This window comes from Nicotiana sylvestris, chromosome 5 (genome assembly GCF_000393655.2).
Source record: "Nicotiana sylvestris chromosome 5, ASM39365v2, whole genome shotgun sequence".
In the NCBI taxonomy this organism is placed as follows: Eukaryota; Viridiplantae; Streptophyta; class Magnoliopsida; order Solanales; family Solanaceae; genus Nicotiana; species Nicotiana sylvestris.
In genome coordinates this window covers 93,545,911-93,566,596 of record NC_091061.1, presented here as the reverse complement: position 1 = coordinate 93,566,596, position 20,686 = coordinate 93,545,911, and the positions used below count along the sequence as shown (strand labels likewise).

The 20,686-nt window shown below is 37.9% G+C and overlaps 1 protein-coding gene and 1 long non-coding RNA gene across 2 annotated transcripts; both read right to left on the bottom strand.

The window, feature by feature from the left end:
- Nucleotides 1-5,373, bottom strand: LOC104218735 (DEAD-box ATP-dependent RNA helicase 7-like). Its single transcript, XM_009769295.2, has 14 exons — nucleotides 4,770-5,373; nucleotides 3,713-3,847; nucleotides 3,471-3,611; nucleotides 3,281-3,392; nucleotides 3,015-3,085; nucleotides 2,619-2,773; nucleotides 2,414-2,525; nucleotides 2,048-2,149; nucleotides 1,906-1,966; nucleotides 1,647-1,815; nucleotides 1,479-1,575; nucleotides 1,307-1,401; nucleotides 592-725; nucleotides 1-422 (listed from the first exon to the last, which is right to left on the bottom strand). The coding sequence occupies exons 1-14, from the start codon at nucleotides 5,271-5,273 to the stop codon at nucleotides 232-234; spliced, it is 2,079 nt and encodes a 692-aa protein (XP_009767597.1). The 5' UTR covers nucleotides 5,274-5,373; the 3' UTR covers nucleotides 1-231.
- A 429-nt stretch (nucleotides 5,374-5,802) lies between these two features.
- On the bottom strand, nucleotides 5,803-10,853 carry LOC104218734 (uncharacterized). The gene is made up of 3 exons (XR_709053.2): nucleotides 10,256-10,853; nucleotides 7,810-7,877; nucleotides 5,803-5,964 (listed from the first exon to the last, which is right to left on the bottom strand). It is a non-coding gene; the product is annotated as an uncharacterized lncRNA (long non-coding RNA).
- Nucleotides 10,854-20,686: the final 9,833 nt, after the last annotated feature.

The window sequence follows — 20,686 nt, the reverse complement described above, 5'->3', positions numbered from 1 at the left end:
TACACGCAAAACTAAATGGTCATCCAATAACTTGAAATGTCCAACCAACAAGCGAAAAACTGAATGAAGCAGAGGTACAGGGAGGCGAAACCTATATAAATTTAATTAATACATAGCAAGAAACCTTAATGAAATCTGATTACATTTTCTTCGCTATACCAAAATTTTGAATGCAACTGGACAAAATCTTGTATTGTCAGCTGTCAAAAAAATTGTGTCAGCATTCATTCCTTACCATCTGCGACCAAAGTTACCATTACCTCTTCCCCCTCTTCCTCCAGAAAAGCCACCTCCGCCTCTTCTGTTAGAGAAGCCACCACGACCACCACCTCCAAATCTTCCACCTCTTGGCTTCTCTCTCTCTTGCAACTGAGGCAACGCTTCCACTACCTCTAAATTTACGCCATGTGCAGTTTTTTGGCCTGCAAAACCCATCAACCCCGCAGGAAAAGAGAGAGCAAAGAAGAGGAAGTTAGAAAAGCTACAACCCATCTAATGACTGAAATTAATTTTAAAAATTCTGTATTACAATAGTTGGGTGATTATATATGTCCATGGGTAGATCAGCTACAGGAAAATGGAGAAATATACCTGCAAGAAATTGGTCCAAGTCCTCAGCAGATACATCAAAAACTGCCCCCTTTCCATCGGCCGTCAAAGTAAGACCGTTGATTGATTCAACCTTCTCCCCAGGTAGGAACCTCCTCAAGACACTATAGACAAAGCTGCCAATGATATGATAGTAAAAAAGATTAGAAAATCATTGGACTGAACCAGTTAATAAAGCTCTGCTATAGCAACCAGCTTCATCATATATATCTCGTGAAAAAGAAACAAATGTAGGTCATAAGCTAAATCCTTTGACAAACTTAGGTTTCATGTAAATTAAGAGCACTGCTTAGCACAACGAAATCTCTGATGCAAGATGCTGTAAACATGTGATGTAATTCACTACTTCCAATTGCGGACAATGAGAAACTCTCGTTCATGAACCCATTTAGTGGACAATGAGAAATTCATTTATCAACATTCATTTTCATATAAATGGGTAGAAACACTGATGTGGAAGTATGAACATTCACAGTTCCCTTGCCTACATCCTTGCTTGCGGCTAAAAAGATGTGTTTTAAGTTTTCTTGTGCATATGCATAAGACTAAAAATGAAAGTCACATTCAGCAACAAAATCACAATTTGAGGCATTGAAGTGCACAACAAATAGATAATGATGAAAATACGACATTCAAAGGCTACTTACAAAATAGTTGTAAGTCGAGAAACAATATCTTTTATATTTTAAATACTTACGAAGGTGAGAATATGGGCCTCCCACACTCAAGAAGCAGAGTAACACAGTTCTCCATAGAAGTAAGAAGCGACCGAGTCTTGATCTCAGAATACCCCTGGAAAAGCAAGTCACGAGTTAGTCTAAGATCAGGTTTGCCTCCAGAGAGAACAAATAGAAACAACAGAAACATACAGCAGCCTTGGCAAGAGCTTTCGCAAGCAACTCTGCTGGTGATAGGTCGGAAGTATTCAGAAGCTCCTCCGCAGCAGCCTTAAATGCGGGTATGACACTACAGAGATTTGGGAAAAAATAAATGAAATGATACATTTAAAATTCACCAGGTACAAATGAAAATCATACCTATCGGAGATTTCAGCAATTATATCAGCAGCTTCTTTCCCAGCTGCTTTAGCAACATCAGCTGGCTGTGGAGCAGACAAATGCTCAAACTTCACACCAGATTCTCTTTCAATTCTAGAGATGTTGGACTTCCTTGGATCATACAGAAGTACAGCAACACCAGTATTTCCTGGAATGTGACAGGAAAAATAAAGCTAGGAAGTATGCTCCCCTAATTTATGTAAGCTAAAACAAGCAATTCCCAACATCAGAAGCTCACCTGCCCGTCCTGTCCTCCCAGATCGATGAATATATGCTTCAACATCACTAGTCGCTTCGCACTGAACAGAAATATCACATTCAGCATTCAAATACCAATAAAGTTTAAGAATCAAGCATGGAACATGAATGTGGTAACAAACCTGGATGATTAACTGAACATTGTCAATATCCAATCCACGGGCAGCCACATTTGTGGCCACTAATGTCATGAATTTTCCTGATCTGAATCCTTTAAGTGTAACCTGAGAACAACATGTGATAATAAGTCTCGAAGGTTGTCAAAGGAGACACTCACACCATAAGTATCAATTTGTCAATGAGCCTGGAAGGTTGATGACAAATACTGCCTATTTCATATGCGTATAATCAACATTCTAAGGTGGTTAATTCTAAGGAATTGCCATCCCTCAAAACAGAAGGGGAGAACCCAAAAGGAAAAGGGGAAGAGGGCGGGGGGGATGAAGAGAGCATACTAAAATGAAACATGTATATCAGCAAAATTATACCTCACGCTGTGACTGTTGTATCTCCCCATGCAAAGCACTTGCCCCAGGCAACAAGCCAGCTAGCTCTGAAGCATACCCCCTTGTCTCAGTAAAAATTATAGTGCGGCCTCCACTAAGTTTTCATGGAACAAAAGATTTATAATCATTTCAGAGGTTCATTATCATGCTTTAACTGGAAGATACTGGAAAATAAGAAGCAACCTACCTGCTGTAGCACCGAATGATATCAGGAATCAGCTGAGATCTTGCAGAACTAGAGCATGGAATAATAATATGCCTCACATTTTTACTGGCCTTCATTTTCTCATTACCAACAAGGTCAACCGTTTTCTTATCAGGTTTCAGAAACTTAGAAGCAATCTGACACCAAAAACATGTTTCAGTAAGAGAAAAGATTATTAGAGAGAGAAAGAAGTCTAAGCTCAGAGCACAGCAGTTGTACATGCCACCACCCCACTCTAATCCTCAATTTCAAGGTGGTCCGTTTACCAGGGATTGGGGCAGAGAACAATTTAACTGATATATAAACGAAAGGGCATGAAATATTCCCCAATAATGCACTGTACTATGAATTCAAAAACAAAAGATATAATGAACGTACATGCTTCACCCAGTCTGGCAAAGTGGCACTGAAAAGAATTGTTTGAACTTGGCTTGCATCTTCAACCTTGCCTTTGGATAACACAGGAACAAAACATACAGAAAAGCATAACACTGTCAATAACCATAAAATAGAAAATCCCTCAACAGAACAGTAAGGCACTGGCACATTTCAGCTGTCAGAATTTCATCCTAACATCGATAACAGCATGATACAAATATGGAGAGGTGAAACCAGATAGCAATGAACTGCTGCTCATACCATACCTAAAATAAGTTCGACATCATCTACAAAACCAATTTTTAACATTTCATCGACTTCATCAAGAACACGAAACTTTAAAGACCTGAAATCAAGATTTCCCCTTTCAATGTGGTCCTGCAGCAAATATTTGAAGGAGTTAATTTTCACTCCACAATAGTGAATAAATTCATCCTGTAAACCAGCAAACACTACCTTAATTCTTCCGGGAGTACCAACTACAATATCAACTCCTCTTTTTAGTTGAACCTGTTGTGCTCCCATGGGAGAATTTCCATACAAACAGCATGAAGTGAGCCCCATAGCCCGGCCATAAACTTCAAAGTCCGCAAACACCTACAATTAACAGATTAATGTGATGCTATTTGTGAGAAAATGAGATCCCATTTGTTTATACTCAACGAAGCAACCACCTAGAGAAGGCTGATAATATATACCTGAAGTGCCAATTCCCTAGTAGGTAAAAGCACCAGAACACTTGGAGCCTTCCCATATCCTGTTTTTCGCAATGCTTTAGTAGGACCATTTGTTAGGGACTCTAATATGGGCAAAACAAATGCCAGTGTTTTACCCTGCAAATACAGAAAAATTTGAAGTCATTTTCTGCTGTACAATCTAGTTAACCAAAATAGTCAAAAGCACTATCATGAAATTTCTAGCAGCTGTGGCCTGTGAAAGCAATAGGAAAATCAATTTACCATTAACGTTCATAACATGCGGACTAAAGTTCACTCTTTCCATTTAGCTTAAATTCTTGATGAACAAATAATTTATAGTAGGAAACAGGCAGCTCACAATTGACACATAAACTTTTCATCAAAAGGTTTCATGTGTATAACCAATAAACACAATCCAGAAATAAACTTCTCACAAGGGATACCCATACATCTCTAGCGGCAGATAGACCAACGAACCTTTATAAGCAATTTAGCAGACTCTAGGCCTTTTCCTAGTAGACATTACAGTAAGAAATATGGTATCTGTTGGTAGGAAATAGAAGTGCGAAAATAAAACCGTACAAAACTTGGCGACTGATGTTGATAAGTCTCTACCAAGCTTAGTAAACATTTTAGTCCTTATATTATAGGATGAAAATAACAGGAAAAACCAGCTACGCCTAGGTATATATATTTCGTGGATATCACAAGAATGAAAGCCACAAAGAACCAGCAACCCCAGGACAAGAGATAGTGCTGGATTGGTACAAAATCCCAGTTTATCATGAATTTACAAACATTAGCTATGTTGTAAATCAATTATGCGTAATAACGCAAGCTAAACCAACAATTACAACAACAAAAACTATTACTACTATACCTAAGTCCCCAAACAAATAGGGGTAGGCTATATAAATCAACACTGACCATTTAAGCTCATGTCATGCCAATATTAACATGCATGAACCATAACCAAACCAGCAAATAACACCACCTTAAATATTCACAGGGCAAGTAAATATGCATGAATTGATACAATAAAGAGCTGAATTTATACCTGACCAGTACGAGCTCGTCCAACCAAATCCGACCCATCAAGAATATCATCAAAAGTCATAGCTTGAATAGGGAAAAGTGCTTCTATTCCTTTAGCATTCAAAGCCTCTCTTAAAGGCTTTGAAATCCTAAAATTAGACAACACATTAGGATCCTCCACTTTCTTCTCAACAACCACTTCTTCCTCCTCCAATTTAGCGTTCTTATTCTTCTTCCTATTCTTCTCATCTATCGGCTCGCATATCTCGGAGCTCGTTTCACTCTTCTGCTCTTCCTCATCATCAAAGTCCAAAGCTTTTCGCTTTTTCTCTTTCTTTTTGCTCTTCTTCAGCTCCTCTGAATCAGACCCAGAATCAATCTTGGTCTTTTTCGACTTTTTTTCTTTGCTTTTCTTATCAGCAGGAGTTTCTAAATCATGGGTGTCGGCGGGAGATTTGGGGGTCTTCTTCATTTTCTTCTGGGATACTTCGGAGACCATTGTTTCAGTTACAGCAAGTGCAGGCATGATAGATAATGGGTTGGTGCGTTTCTTTGTATGGATGTGAGGGGAATGCTCTCCTGCTGAAAACGCTTGTGGCAGTTAAGTGCAGAAGCAGGAGAGGAAAGAGGAGGAGAAAAGGTTTAGGGTTTGAGGTTTTATAGGAGTGGAAGAGTTGATGGCCGTTGGATGGATGTACGTGAGATTGAACGCTTACCGTCCGATTTAATGGACTTACTCGGGGATATTTTTCGAGTGGAAGATATTTTTGTTGATAAAGTGTTGGAACAAAAAGGTCAAAATTTCAGCCTATGCTCATTTTGGATTCGGTGTTAGTAAATTACACCTGTTTAATATTTTTGCATTGTATAAACCTATCTAATTATCTTTCAATTGTCACAATCCGAAATCCCACTAAATCGTGATGACACCTAACTCAACTCGTTAAGCAAGTCAAACAGCATAAGCTACAACTATAATGAGAAATTATTAATATTAATAATAAAGACTGCAACAGCATTCAATACAACTATCTCAAGGATTGATAGTACAAGTCATGAGCCATTAAGATTAGATTCACAAAGCAATTTATGAAGAATGTTTGTAATATCTGTTTGAAGTTTACATAAACATAAATAAAGTCCTAAGCTACCATGAACGAAAGATAGCATGAATCCGGTACGCCGATATGTCTCCCACAGCTACTCAGCTCCAGAATCTGCATACAAGGTGCATAAGTGTAATATGAGTATAACCGACCTCATGCAGGGGTGGATGTATAACCCAAATCATGGGGCACGTGAACTCATGGTCTTTCCACCAAACTAGATATTTTATGCACGTATTTTCTAGAATTTACTAATATTATGTTTTGGCACCCATGTTCCAAAAAGACTAAATGGTGCACTTGGTTTAATATTGGATTATTAACCTAGAGGAACATGGATCAATTCCCACTTAATATATTTATTTATTTTTTTTAGTGGTGCACCCATGTTCAACAAATCCTAAATCCGCCTCTGACCTCACGTACTCAGTAAGTATCATGACTAACTTCGGAGAAATAGTGACGATGTTTTTAAGTCAAAAAATACTCATTTTGCAGAACCGGTAACATATATAATACCGAGAAAATATTCCAAAAAGGAAATTACAGAAATAAGAATATCTATCGTAAAGGTGCACAACTAGGAGAGAGGGTAATAAATAAATTTTATCAATTAGACATGTTCAACAAATATAACTTGCACCAATCATGCTCACAAAGGGGTATGTATCATATAATGTGTATGCTCAATGCTCATACATAACTGTAAACATGTGCCCAACATGAACTAATTTCGTATCAATTGCCAAATAACACATTCAAGAGAACCTTTCAAGAATTCAATATAAATGCATGATGACAATTTACTTATCACGTAAATCTGATACGCTACCGACAACTCAACAAAACGTGAGATATTAACTCCACATAGGTAAATTCATCTTGACAACCAAATCATCAAATATAACGGGAGCATAGGATAGCATGTTAGCTGTAACAAAAGAAAATATGTAAAATGCATGACAAAGCATAAGAATTCACTTGCACAATCAAGAATGTCACTCTAGTACCACCACATAAACATCAAGAGAATCACCCTCAAACTATCATATAACATTATCAATAATGTCGCCATTATTTCGCCGCATGTGCAATATCAATAATGTCACCCTTATTTCGCCACATAATAATAATAATAATAATAATAATAATAATAATAATAATAATAATAATAATAATAATAATAATAATAATAATAATAATAATAATAATAATAATAATAATAATAATAATAATAATAATAATAATAATAATAATAATAATAATAATAATAATAATAATAATAATAATAATAATAATAATAATAATAATAATAATAATAATAATAATAATAATAATAATAATAATAATAATAATAATAATAATAATAATAATATTCACGTGTGCCATAATCATCACAAAGTAATGTGCCAAATTTTCATCAAACATATAAGCCCATAATTTTATCAACAAGATACACAAGGACATGACAATAATAAAATACGGATGAGTGTTCAACATATAAGGCATGACTATGGCTAAATCAATTATAGCAACCAAGTTCAAGTAGTCATACAAAGGATCACATATGTGTCACAAAGTGCAAATGTCCAAATCAAGGCACAACACAAGAACAAGTACGGATGTGTGTTAATAACATGCATATAAATACGTCAAAGGCAAACTAGCATAATCCCAAGATTTTCTCATCATGTTCAAGATAAGGTACCAATCGCCTCAATATTGCTCTAGCACCAGCTTATTGTACTCACGTAATTAATCAATTGAGTAACACGTAGAATCAGGTAGAACACATAACTAAATAAGGCATAGAGTAATCTAGAATCTACCTCGAGCATGAATACCCATGACACTTGTATATATGCTCGTTATCTTGTATATACATCAGCCCCACATGTAGCAAACAATACAAATATTAAGAAAAATTCTCCAACCAAAGTTATGCAAGACACTTACCTCAAACAAGCCAAATCAATACCCTAAAAATGACTTCCCACGGGAATCAACCTTCGAATGGCTGGAATCTAGCAAAAAATAACTCAATTACATCAAACAAAGCCATAGGAAATAACCCGAAATAATAAAGTTCCAATCTTTATACAGATACACAAAGTCCACCAAAAAGTCAATACGAGTACGCACCGTGGAACCAAACGAAACTCATAAATTCCGAACACACAATCCAATACAAGTTTCATCCAAAATTAACTCAAAATCTAGGTTAAAAACTTCATTTTTCACTTTAGAAAAGTTTTTCCAATCCCCCCCACCCCCATATTTTTTCTCTTAGATTCACCAATTGAATATCAAAATCAAAAGTATAATCATGAATAATATTAAATCCAAGTCAAGAACAATTACCCAATCCAAATGGGTGAAAATCGCCTCAGTCCGAGCTCTCAATCTCAAAATATGATAAAATGAGCTCAAGTCCCCAAAATGACAACTTAAATACACTGCCCAACAGTACCCTTCGCACACTAAGAAGAAGTCTCGCGTTCGCATAGCACAAAGCTGCCTCTGACCAAAATCCTCCTTCACGCACAAATCCTGACTCTCGCGTTCGTGATAGCTAATAGAACTCCTCCTTCGCAAACGTGAGCTACATCGCAAATGCGAAGGCAAAATCTCCCTTGCCAGATCTAGCTCTACGCGAACACGATAAACCTGGAAACACAACTACACAAACGCAACTTCCTCCCACAAATGCTAAGCGAAACAGACCAGCACCCCATAACACGCATTGCAAACACACGAACTCGAAGAACACAAGCACCTGCTGAAAAGCAGCAACTCCAAACTTCACCAAAATGGTCTGTAACCACCCCAAATCACACTCGAGGCCCGCAAGACCTCGTTCAATCATACAAACAAGTCCAAATATATTTGTTACACCTCCTTTTTACACACCCGAAGGTAGTACAAGGGAGTTTTTCCACTTTAAGTGACATTATTCGAAATGAGATTATTTATTAAAATTCAGAGTCGCCACTTGGGATGGTTTGTTTTCTGGTGTCCCAAGTCACCGGTTTATTTTTAAATCCCAAATCGAGGAAGATTCGACTTTCCTTGTGAAGTCTACGAACCAGAAATTCTAAGTAAGGAATTCTGTTAACCCGAGGGAAGGTGTTAGGCACCCTCAGATTCCGTGGTTCTAGCACGATTGCTTAAACTATCACAATTGCCCTATTATCTGATTTTAATACATGTTTTAGCCTATGGTATATTTTAAACAATTTACCGCTTTTAATTAATTTCAAGAAGATTTCAACGTCATCTAAAATGCGTCTTTGGACCACGCCACATGAAATGCACCCGCAGTCCGAGACACATTTTGTTTAACGTTGTTGAAATTTGGATTTGGATCACATGAAATGCACACCCGAGTTTAAGAAAATTAATTTAAATTACGCGCCTAAAGCAACTACGCACTTTCAAGTGTGCGAGGGCCATGAAAAATTCAACTAAATGGCACACCTCGATTTCTAAAGGGTTAAAATTAATTAGATGAGGGCCATGGGTTTTGAGATTTTATTTGGCATGACACACCTCAATTGAGATTTACGTATCATAACCATGCTACGGGAGCCGTACCCATGGCCACAATAATCTGTTATTAATCGCGTCAAAAGTAAACTACAAATATTTGTAAGTTGTTTATTTTCCTACGTCAAGCGTGGAAGCCAAAATCATGGAACTCAATTTGGGACAAAAATATGCAAATTGCTACTTAAAATATAACGATGGATTTCACGTAATGGAGCCCATATGCTTCAATCGTTAATTTTTTTTTATACATGGAATTGTTATGCTTCTGCAAGCTTTGCATTGTGAAATTAATGAATACAACCTCACATAAACAATGGCAAATACGCACGACTACTCAATGTCATTGCAAAACTTTAACTATAATAATAGTAAGTGATTCATGCTTTGTTAGTTATACCGATCACATCAAAAAGAAAATTTCCATTATAGTTTAAAAATAGCCAACGGTGGTACACACCCCTTTCCCATCATCATTGTAGACTAACAAACATCCAACTAAGAAAGAGAACAAAATATTACTATAATCTAGATCTAGAGTTTATTATATAGATGCCTCTCTCAACATTAGCTACAATCCATTAAATTAAAATACAGATTCTAACACAAACCCAACCAATGACTGATTTCTATCAAAGAGCCAAAGACAAAATAAAACATTGAAGCTCAAAACAGATATAAAAAATGAAAGAAAGAAAAACAATAAAAAATTGGCCAAGGATAGCATACTAAGCAAATGAAAGCACCAAAATTCAAAAACAAAAGTAGCAGCAGAATCACGTTTCAAGGGTATTCAAATAACTTCATAAATCGACCATGTAGAGCTAAACAAAAACTAAGGGATTTCATTGTGTACCTATGATTCAGGTGACAGTAGAGTCACAAAAAAACAAATGAAGGCAGCAGAGAAAGAAGCCAGAGCTCAGCTTTATTATTGAATATGTTCCTCCAAATTTGTACAATGGAAACAAAGCTTCCAACTTACTACAAACACAATGAGAGGCTGCAAATGGAACCACGGCGGAAGTTGGACGAGAAAAGCTTCAAACTTGACCTCGAAAGAAAGGTTTTTGGGTGAGCTTGACAACAGCTTTTGCTGCGTTTTCGAGCTGCTTTTCACAAAGTTCGGGCTGCTTTTGCTCGAGTTTAGAGGGTGATATTAGTTGCATTTTTTTTTGAGTTGCTTCAGGTGATTTTGGGAAGGTTTTGGAGCTGATTTTTGGAGTTGTTTTTGCTGGTTTTTGGTGCGGATTTTGGGATGGGTTTAATAGAGAATTTGGGGTTGTTCTTAAGGCTGATTTCTATGGCTGAACATGATCGAAAATTAGCGGGGTTTCATCGCTACTTTATGGAGTTGATCCTTGAGAAGAGAGATAGGGTTGGCTTCTCTTTTAAGAAGATGAAGAACGATGGGGGGTGGGTTCTGTCAAAAGCTGCGTTGATGTCCTCCTTCAGCGTTGTTCTCTCCCCTCCTTTTAGATTTTTTAAGCATTACTTTATAGGTAGAATCTAGGTTTAGGTATATTTTTGTGTATTTTGTGTATTAGGTCCTTAGGGTCTTTTTGTTTGTTTTTATTCCAAAGAAGAGTCTAGAAGGGTCCCTAGGCTTAATGGACTAATCTGAATTGGGTCAAGAACTGGGTTCTAAAACTCTTAAAATTATGATCCAACACCTTAATCGACTCCTTTTAAAATAAGATAAAAATACTACATAATGCAAAAGCTAACATGAAACTATTATATATTTTTGTATTTTTAAGATTATGTAAAGATAAAAATAAAGTACTATTTTTGTATATTTTTATTTAAATTTATGAAAGATACGTGAGCTAAAATATTTTTTGTAATTTTCCATTTTTATGACGAAAAATAAAGGAAAAAAGTCAAAAATAGTTGAAATAGCTATATTAGGCCTAAATTAAATATTTATATGCTAAAATATGAAAAATCTTGGGGAGAATAAAAAATCACATGTCTACAGTTGCCCCTCTTTAACTGGAAAGACGAAGTATTTTCAGACAAAGAACGACTAGACAGGTTTTTTGACCCGACCCTTATTTAAAGAGACCAAAATTAAGAGAAAAGAGGAATGTGACCGAGCCCTGGTATCTGAGCTGCCTACATATCCTTGGCTATAAAGGAATCAGGTCACGTGTAGTTCAGAGGTGAGTGAGATGATGGAGTGTGCCGAGGTGGAGAGCCGGTCGAGGTGCCGTTCCGCCGAGGTTCCGGTCCGCAGTCCGGTTATTACATCAAAATCAAAAGGAATGAAAAAGACTAACTAAGCCTGTCAACTACGAGTTACAAGATTCCTATCTATAAGTATTCTGAAGCTTGATCTTGAGTCTTGAGTGGTTCTTCATGTAGACTTTGAATTTGAACATTGACATTTGCTAGTTGCAGGTGCTAGCTCATTCTTCTTCAGCTTTTCGGATCAAAACAGGGCATGAAGTGCTTGTGACCTCAACCATGTCTTGAGAAGCTCATATCTTTCATCAACTTCTGCATTTGGATTAACTTCTTGTCTTTATCTTTTTTTCTTTATTGTGACTAACTTTTGTTGATCACCTCGGACTGCTGACTCGCATTCTTGTCGCGAGCTTCTTTTGTTGCTGACTTGAATTGTAATCTGAGATACTTTCCCTTTTCTTCAAGTGGATGCCTGATTGCCAAAACTTGAACTGTATTTCTGTGCTCTCCAGGTGGGATCCTGATTGCTGAACTTGAAATGTATTCCCATACTCTCCAGGCGGGTTCTTGACTGCTAAACTTGAATGTATTCCCATGCTCTCCAGGCGGGCTCCTGATTGCTGAACTTGAAATATATTCCCATGCTCTCCAAGCGGGCTCCTGACTGCTGAACTTGAAAGGTATTCCCTGCTCTCTAGGCGGGCTCCTGACTTCAACAAAATAGACAAAAACAAAGAAAAACTTCTGCCCCAGTTTGGTAGCTGGCACATATGTGAATGTAAACTAAATCATGTTATCAAATATCAGTAAGAACTTGAAAGCTGAAACTTGAACTATACTCCCTTGCTCTCCAGGTGGGCGCCTGATTGCTGAACTTGAAATGTATTCCCTTGTTCTCCAGGTGGGCTCCTGATTGCTGAACTTGAAACGCATTCCCTGCTCTTCAGGCGGGCTCCTGATTGCTAAACTTGAATATATTCCCTGCTCTCCATGCGGGCTCCTGATTGCTAAACTTGAAATGTATTCCCTGCTCTCTAGGCGGGCTCCTGACTGCTGAACTGAAATGTATTCCCTGCTCTCCAAGCGGGCTCCTGACTGCTGACTTAGAATGTATTCTCTGCTCTCTAGGCGGGCTCCTGACTTCAACAAAATAGATAAAACAAAGAAAAATTTTCTGCCCCAGTTTGGGTATCTAGGCGCATATGTAAGTGTAAAATGAATCACATTACCAAATATCAATAAGAACTTGAAAACTAAAACTTGAATTATACTCCCTTGTTCTCCAGGTGGGCTCCTGATTGCTGACTTGAAATGTATTTCATGCTCTCCAGGCGGGCTCCTGACTGCTAAACTTGAACTGCTTCTCCCTATTCTCCCAGTGGGTACCTGATTTCAACAAAAAACAGACAAAACAAAGAAATTTTTCTGCCCCGGTTTGGTAACTGGGCACATATGTGAGTGTTAAACTGAATCATATTACCAAATATTACTAAGAATTTAAAAGCTAGGTCCCATTATCCAGGGGGATCCTGGCAACTTTTAATTAAACGACAATTTTAAGTCTAAGCTATATCTTTTAAAGGTGTGACTTCTGCTAAATCTTGTTATCTAAGAGGGTCTTTAAACTACTCCCCATTATCCAGGAAGGTCCTGAAAATCAAAAGTCAAGTTTTATCTTAAGAGTGATAACTTTTATGGTTGAATTATACTACCCTACAACAAAATTTACGCTAAATGTTGCTATCTAATCGAAATTTTAAAGCTAAGTCCCATTATCTAGGAGGGTCCTAAAAACTCCTAATTGAATCCTATCTCGAACATGCAAACTTCTAAGCCAACTTATATTCCTTTGGGATATATTTATGCTAGATTATGCTATTTCTGAGCTTTAAACTAGGTCCCATTTTCCAGGAGGGTCCTGAAAATCAAAATCAAACCTGTTCGGTGACTGCCTTTCCTTACGGAGGGTTTCTCTGAAACAACCAAAATTTCCTGCCTCTGTTTTAATCAAAGAAAAATTTTGTCAGTTTTAAAATGTAGTGGTTAGTTGATGGCATTCTTGCTGAAGGTTTCTCCGTTGCACTGTTTTGTTTTGACTAGCTTCCCTGAACTGGCCCTGAACCACTGTGCTTTCTGACTGACTTTTCAAACCCCATGACTCTGGGATGACCCGAGTGTTCTATACCCGAACCGCTGTTTCACACCTCTGACCCCTTTAACTGAAACTCTACATTTCCCATGAAATTACTAAATCATTCTGCCGATGGAACTTTTGCCGGCACTTTATCCCACCTTAAACCATGCTATCTTTGGTATGCTCTGGCCGCACTGTGCTTTGCAATCATTGAAGCTGGTAGTGAGCTTTGAAATTCCTTCTTATTTGCTTAAACAGAACTGACATTGGGAACATCTTAGAGAAATAAACCCAAAAGAAATGAAATGCAATGACCTTCAGAGTTAAGGATAAGAAAATCCAAAACTGGAAGACTATCTGAAGAGAAAAAGGTAAAAGGACTTATCTGAGTGGAGCAGCTGACACCAATGATCATGACATGCATTTTGGATTAATCGGCCCAACCTGTCCAACCAATCAACTTCCAGTTGCCACACTTTATTGCCCCGGAATTTCCATAACCTGATTTCTTTAACCAAATCCTGACCTTGTTCATCCTGCGGTGCCTTGGAAGGTTTCCACCAGCAGACCTCTCTCATCCGTTCATCTCTCAACTCACTTTCGCCTTACAGTGCCCGTGAGGTTTTTCACTAATAAGACTCTCTCATTTTTTATTTCTCTCAGCTCCCGTCGCCTTACGGTGCCCGTAAGGGTTTTCACCAATAAGACTCTCCTATTTTGATTTCTTTTCCTTGTTTGGACCAAAGTGTTTCCCCTGACATGAATCAGCTCTACCTGCTCGACTTGGCATTTCCCGAAAACTGATCAGAAGGTCTTTCTTTGGACCGTAATGTGTCTTTTGGATGAGTTTAGAAAGGAAGGGTATACAAAGCTCAAAACAATTTGATTGGGTTCCAACTTACAACCTTCGGAATCAGATTTCTGATAACAACCGCAACTTCTGCCCCAGTTTCTTGTTTGGGGACTTTTGGATTTTTACTTTTATGGGACTGAACCATGAGGCTGCCTACGTATCCTTAAAAGGAATCAGGTCGAACGTAGTTCATGACATAGGAATTACTTTGTTTGTTGTGATTTTTCTTCTCTTTTTCTTTCTCTTCTTTTCTTCTTTTGTTTTTCCTTTTGTTTTTTTTTCTCTCTCTCTTTTTCTTTTCATTCTTTTCTTTCTCTTTCCATTCTTTTCTTTCTCTTTTCATTCTTTTCTTTCTCTTTTCATTCTTTCTTTCTCTTTTCTTTTTCCTTTCACTTTTTCTCTCCTTTCTTTACTTATCTTTACGCTTGTGTTTCCGATATTTGCTATTGATTCCGAAGGAGGGGTATGAAAGAAAATAAATGAGGCTCAAAGGGGTAACGAGGGATAAAATGTTTAGATAGCAGAACAAAATGCATTCGTCATTTCAATATTCGAGACATGCCAAATACAAACAAGTACAATCAAAGAAAGAAATCATACATAATATCTCTTGACTACATCAGAATTGATAGCCATTTCTACACATTTGCCTTCTACATCTGTCAGATACAATGCACCGTTGGACAACACTCTAGTCACAACGAACGGCCCCTGCCAATTTGGGGCGAATTTTCCTTTTGCTTCAACCTGACGAGGAAGAATGCGTTTCAATACTAACTGCCCCACTTCAAACTTCTGTGGACGCACCTTCTTGTTGTATGCTCTTGTCATTCTCTGTTGATACAACTGGCCATGACACACTGCTGCCAGTCTCTTCTCATCGATCAAACTCAATTGTTCCAAGCGGGTTTTGACCCACTCCTCATCATCGATCTCAGCCTCTACGACAATTCAAAGGGATGGAATTTCCACTTCTGCGGGTATCACTGCTTCAGTGCCATACACCAACAAATAAGGAGTCGCCCCTACTGAAGTACGGACAATAGTGTGGTAACCCAGCAGTGCAAATGGCACCTTTTCATGCCACTGCCTAGAACCTTCCACCATTTTCCGAAGTATTTTCTTTATGTTTTTGTTGGCTGCCTCAACTGCTTCGTTTGCCTTAGGGCGGTATGGGGAAGAATTGCGATGTGTAATCTTGAACTGCTGACATACCTCTTTCATCAGATAACTATTGAGATTAGCCCCATTGTTTGTAATGATTGTGAGCACGTGATTTTTGCCCTATATGAATTGCTCCCATAAATTCAAAACAAAATAATTTCTTTCAGTATTTGCAATTTCATAGATTTTTGTTTGGTATTATTTGCATTTGTCTGTGCTGCATTTGCATTTAGGATCTAATTTACATTTTAGGATTAATTGACAAATTAGTTATTTTATAAAAATGGAAAAAATCAGAAAAATAACTTATTTTTGCATTTTTAATTTTAGTCTCGAATTTTGGAGGTTTTCTTTAATTTGGTATTTAATTAGTTGTGGTAATTATTATTTAGAGTTAGTTAACTTAATTCGATAGGATAATTTGATTAGGAATTAATTTAGGTTTTATGTTTAATTTTTAATCTCAATTTAAAAGAAATTAGAAGAAAAAATAAAAATGAAAAGGAAAAGGGAATAAGAACAAATTCAAATCTGGGCCAAATTTACCTCAAGCCCAAACCCCCTGCACCAGACACCCGTCCAAAATACCCTTTACCCAGCCCAAACCCGCGTCCAACCCGGTCCAATTTCCCCTCTTCCTCAAATGACACCGTCCAGGCTCGAATCAATCAGAACCGTCGAGATTAATCTAATCCAACGGTGGGGAAGTGGGGTGGGGTTTATTATTTAACTGTCTGAATCTCCCACCCCCGTTAGCCTCGCCCTAAACCACCGCCTGCCGCCCGTCGAAAATCGCCCACGGCGGCGGCCGGCCACCAAATGCCCCAAAACTCACACCAAAGCTCCCTCTCCCCTTCCTCATCATGAATCCACCATCAGCTCCCTTCAAATCCCACCGAAATCCCTCAAAACTCCGAAACCCTAGCCGCCGCCCTTGTTTTCTCCGGTGGCGGTGCCAGCTCCAATCCTCACCAAAATTACACTCCAGGACCTCCACGAACCCCTATTCCCAAATCCTAACTCAGTTTCCTTCAAACACCTCCGGAGCGGTTCGAATATCAAATCAAAGGTTTAAGCCCTAAAAGCCTAAAATTGAAACTACGCATGCAAGGTCGAGGGTCTTGTCTCATGATGTTTTAGGGCCAATTTCATCGCGAAATGATGTCATTTTCCTGTTCTTGACAAAGAACAGATGATTGACATTATCCTGCGGTGTAATTGAGAGGGTCAGTCCAGTCCAGGGTTGAATCGGTAGGTTTCCATCACCCTTTTTGTTTATTGTTGTTCTTTTTATTTAAGTCATTTTTGGTTTCAGATTTTTCGTTTTCCTGATTAATTTTAAATCTCTTTTTTTCCTTTATTCTGGTTTCACTTTAAATCTCTAATCATTTTTGGGTTTGAATTTTATTTGGGCTTCAATGGACTGGATTTGATTGTTGATTGAATCAAAGACCAGAGAAAATGGAGTTCAGTCTAATGGGTCAGCCCAGGGTCAATTTGACCCATAACCCATCTGAGACTTAAGAGTAAATTTCAGGGGTAACTAAGGGTGTTTTGGGTAATGTACTTGGGGAATCTATCAAGTAACTGATAAGGAAGCTTCTTAGAAGCTGCAAAAGAGACTTGATTGGCAAGCAAGTCAGTAATTGAGGGACTAAGTAGCAAAAAGGAAAACTAAGAAAGGTCTAAAAAAAACATAGCTGATATTTGCTGCCCTAGTAACTTGCCTATAAAGGCATTGTTACTTGAGGCTCAAGAGGAGGGGGGACCGAATGTCACGACCCAAACCGAAGGGCCACGACGGGCACTCAATGCCTTACTCAACCGAGTACCAAAGTAACTTATCTTTCTTAACATGTTATCATGAGTAAATGACCCAAAAAACCCGTCATGAGATAACAAGAATAAAACATAAGGGAATACTCAACATATGAAGACCCAACATGATATACAAACTAATATATGTGACATACGGGCTTATAAGGCCGACATGACCATTAGTAAACTCGAAACATAGGCCGACAAGGCCATACAATTATCCATACACCTGACATCTGTCTACAAGCCTCTAAGAGTACATAAAATCATAAAGGTCGAGACAGGGTCCCGCCATACCAATCAATACATATCCAAAGCATACTGACCAAATAGGCAACTCCGGAGCAAGTGGAGTGCACCAACACCTTCACTGAGATGATAGCCTACTAGGAGGACTGTCAACCTATCAATCGGGACCTGCGGGAATGAAACACAGCGTCCCCAAGTAAAAGGGACGTCAGTACGAATAAAGTACCAAGTATGTTAGGCAGGAAAGTATAAACAAGAATAGTAATGAAAAGAGAGAGATAGAGGAGATACAACCTGTAATATCTGAGTGCCTCTAGGGGCTACGATATGAAATGCATAATACATATATATACATAAACTTTTTAAAACATTCGCCTCTGTGGGCATCATCATCATCATATCATACCCGGCCTCAAAGAAGACTCGGTAAAAGCATACCCGACCATCATAAGGTTCGGTAGAATCGTACCCGACCACATGGAGCTCGGTAAACCCAACTGATCAGTGATTGCACAATAGGTGCCGTACCCGGCCGACTATAGAGCGGCTCGGTAGAGTAAAATAGATACTATATATAATGCATGCTAGACTCATGGAATCACCTTCTAAACCTTTTGGAGTGACTTAAGAACACTATGGACATCCATACCCTCAATATGAACCTTAGTAGGATTCAAGGATCATACACACTTGCTTAGAATAATTTTATAAGGAAAGAACAACATGGACAACCTTAGTTGCTAGGAGTAGATCCGTTATGAAGTAGCGTATTCATTTCACTTTAGATCATGCCAAAAGAAAGAAGAAAGTGCCTTAACATACCTTAAACCCGTTGAGTCCTTAATCACTTCCAAGCAACTCTTCAAACAAGTCAACTCAATCTATCATAGTATAAGGAGATTCAAAATCAGTGCTGAGCAAAGGCTAAGTCTATAACTTAAGCTAGTAGCTCGTTTACGTAAATTTTGGCAGCATCTCCCTTGTAACAAGGGCCTCCTCCAATACCATATACAAACAACAATGACCAGAGCAATCCATCAATACATAATTATCAATATCAAGACACCATATAACAACAACAAGTCACAACTACATTACGACGAGCGGCAAGCTCCGATTGGAATCCGTATACCCCTTATCAATCCTTATAGACTTCTTACTTCAACATAAAAGTATCATTAACATGATAATGAAGTCATTAATCAATGATTCCAGCCTTAAACCATATATTTATAACAACGAAAATAATCCACAACTTCAACTATCCTCAATTAGCAACTTTATTCACTAGTTCATGTCTAGCCCATCCATTTAACTTAATCAACATCAAGATAACCTTAGGCACAAGTAAGAACACAATATAAATACCTCCTACAGTAACTTCAAGTCAAAATCCAAGTTATATTCAGTTTACAACAACCCTCAATAGCAATACAACACCATAGAAGTGACTTAAGCTAACCCAAGTATTATCTTGTAGTTTATCATCCTAACAACTTAACCAACATACAAGAAAGATTAAGCACAATTAGTAGGCTGTTATACTCACCTTATACAGCAGCAACAACTTGGAATTTCATCCAAATACAGCCCACAACAATCCTCAATGACAACACAACCTCAAAGAGGTGTTGTTCTTCACTAGAACTAAGTTTTGATGTTGAAATATGGTGTAATCACTTTGGAATCACTTCAAACCCTTGTGGTATATGTTTAGGAGGGTTAGGAGAAGTTTGGAGACGAATTGTAGTTGAAAAATGAGCAAAAATAGGCGTCCAAATCGTTTATAAATTGAAGTAGGTCAACCACCGCCTAAGTGGGTCTCATTTGGAGCTGCTTGCGTGGTCTCGCGAAAACACAAATATCTCTTTACTCCGATGTTTTATTGACGAACGGTTTAATGCATTAGAAACTAGACTCGTAGATCTTCAATTTGGTAGGTATAACACCCCATGATGCCAAGTATATTTGGAGAAATTCTCAGATACATTTGACCTAAATTTCAGCAAATTTATGAATGTAACTTGTGATGACCTTTGCCAACTCTTGTTCCACAACTTGCTTGCCTTCAAAATGTAGAAAATGATTATCATACGACTAAAATAACTCATAGAATAACCTCCTTATCATGTTAAGAACCCTAGTCTCACCCCAAAGTACATGTTATAACATTCCAAACTTGTCGACTTTTGACGAAACTTATTTTCTTCAATTGGTTTAGCTTCTAAGATTTCCAACCCTCTTGGTACTCGTTATTCATGATCTTAAATATTTGTAACCTACAAGGTAACATGATTAACTTACTTTATTTTCTTCCAAATATAATCTCATTTCCGAGCTTACATCAATGACTTACGACGTACTCTCACGTATGGAAACTTGGGGTGTAACATCTTTCCCCCCCTTTGGAACATTCTTCCTCGAATGTTGATTGATGCGCTTATCAGTTTCATAAACTATAGCTCTTATGAATACTTTAATGCTTATCTTTCCATCTAAGCCACTGTTTTGTGTATAAATCCAAATGCTTGGGCATCCCCCCTTTTAGGCCTCTTTGTCACGCCATGACATGTGGTCGGAATTCTTCCAACATCGTAACATTTGCTACCTTATGTCATGCAGCATGTACGACTGTGTCCTTGTATGAGCGCCTACCGACTCGTATTCTTTTTTTCCTCCATCTTTTAGCCAATCTCTAAGCCTCACTTTATGAACATACACAGAATTATGACAAGCTGTCCCTCTAGGCATCTATAGGTGTACTGATGTCTTTCGCTTGGTACTTTATCGAACTTAAGACTATTTCTATCTCTTGTTTCATAGCCTTGTATATCTATCCTTATGGATTTACTACATCTAGGTAGGTTATACTATACCAT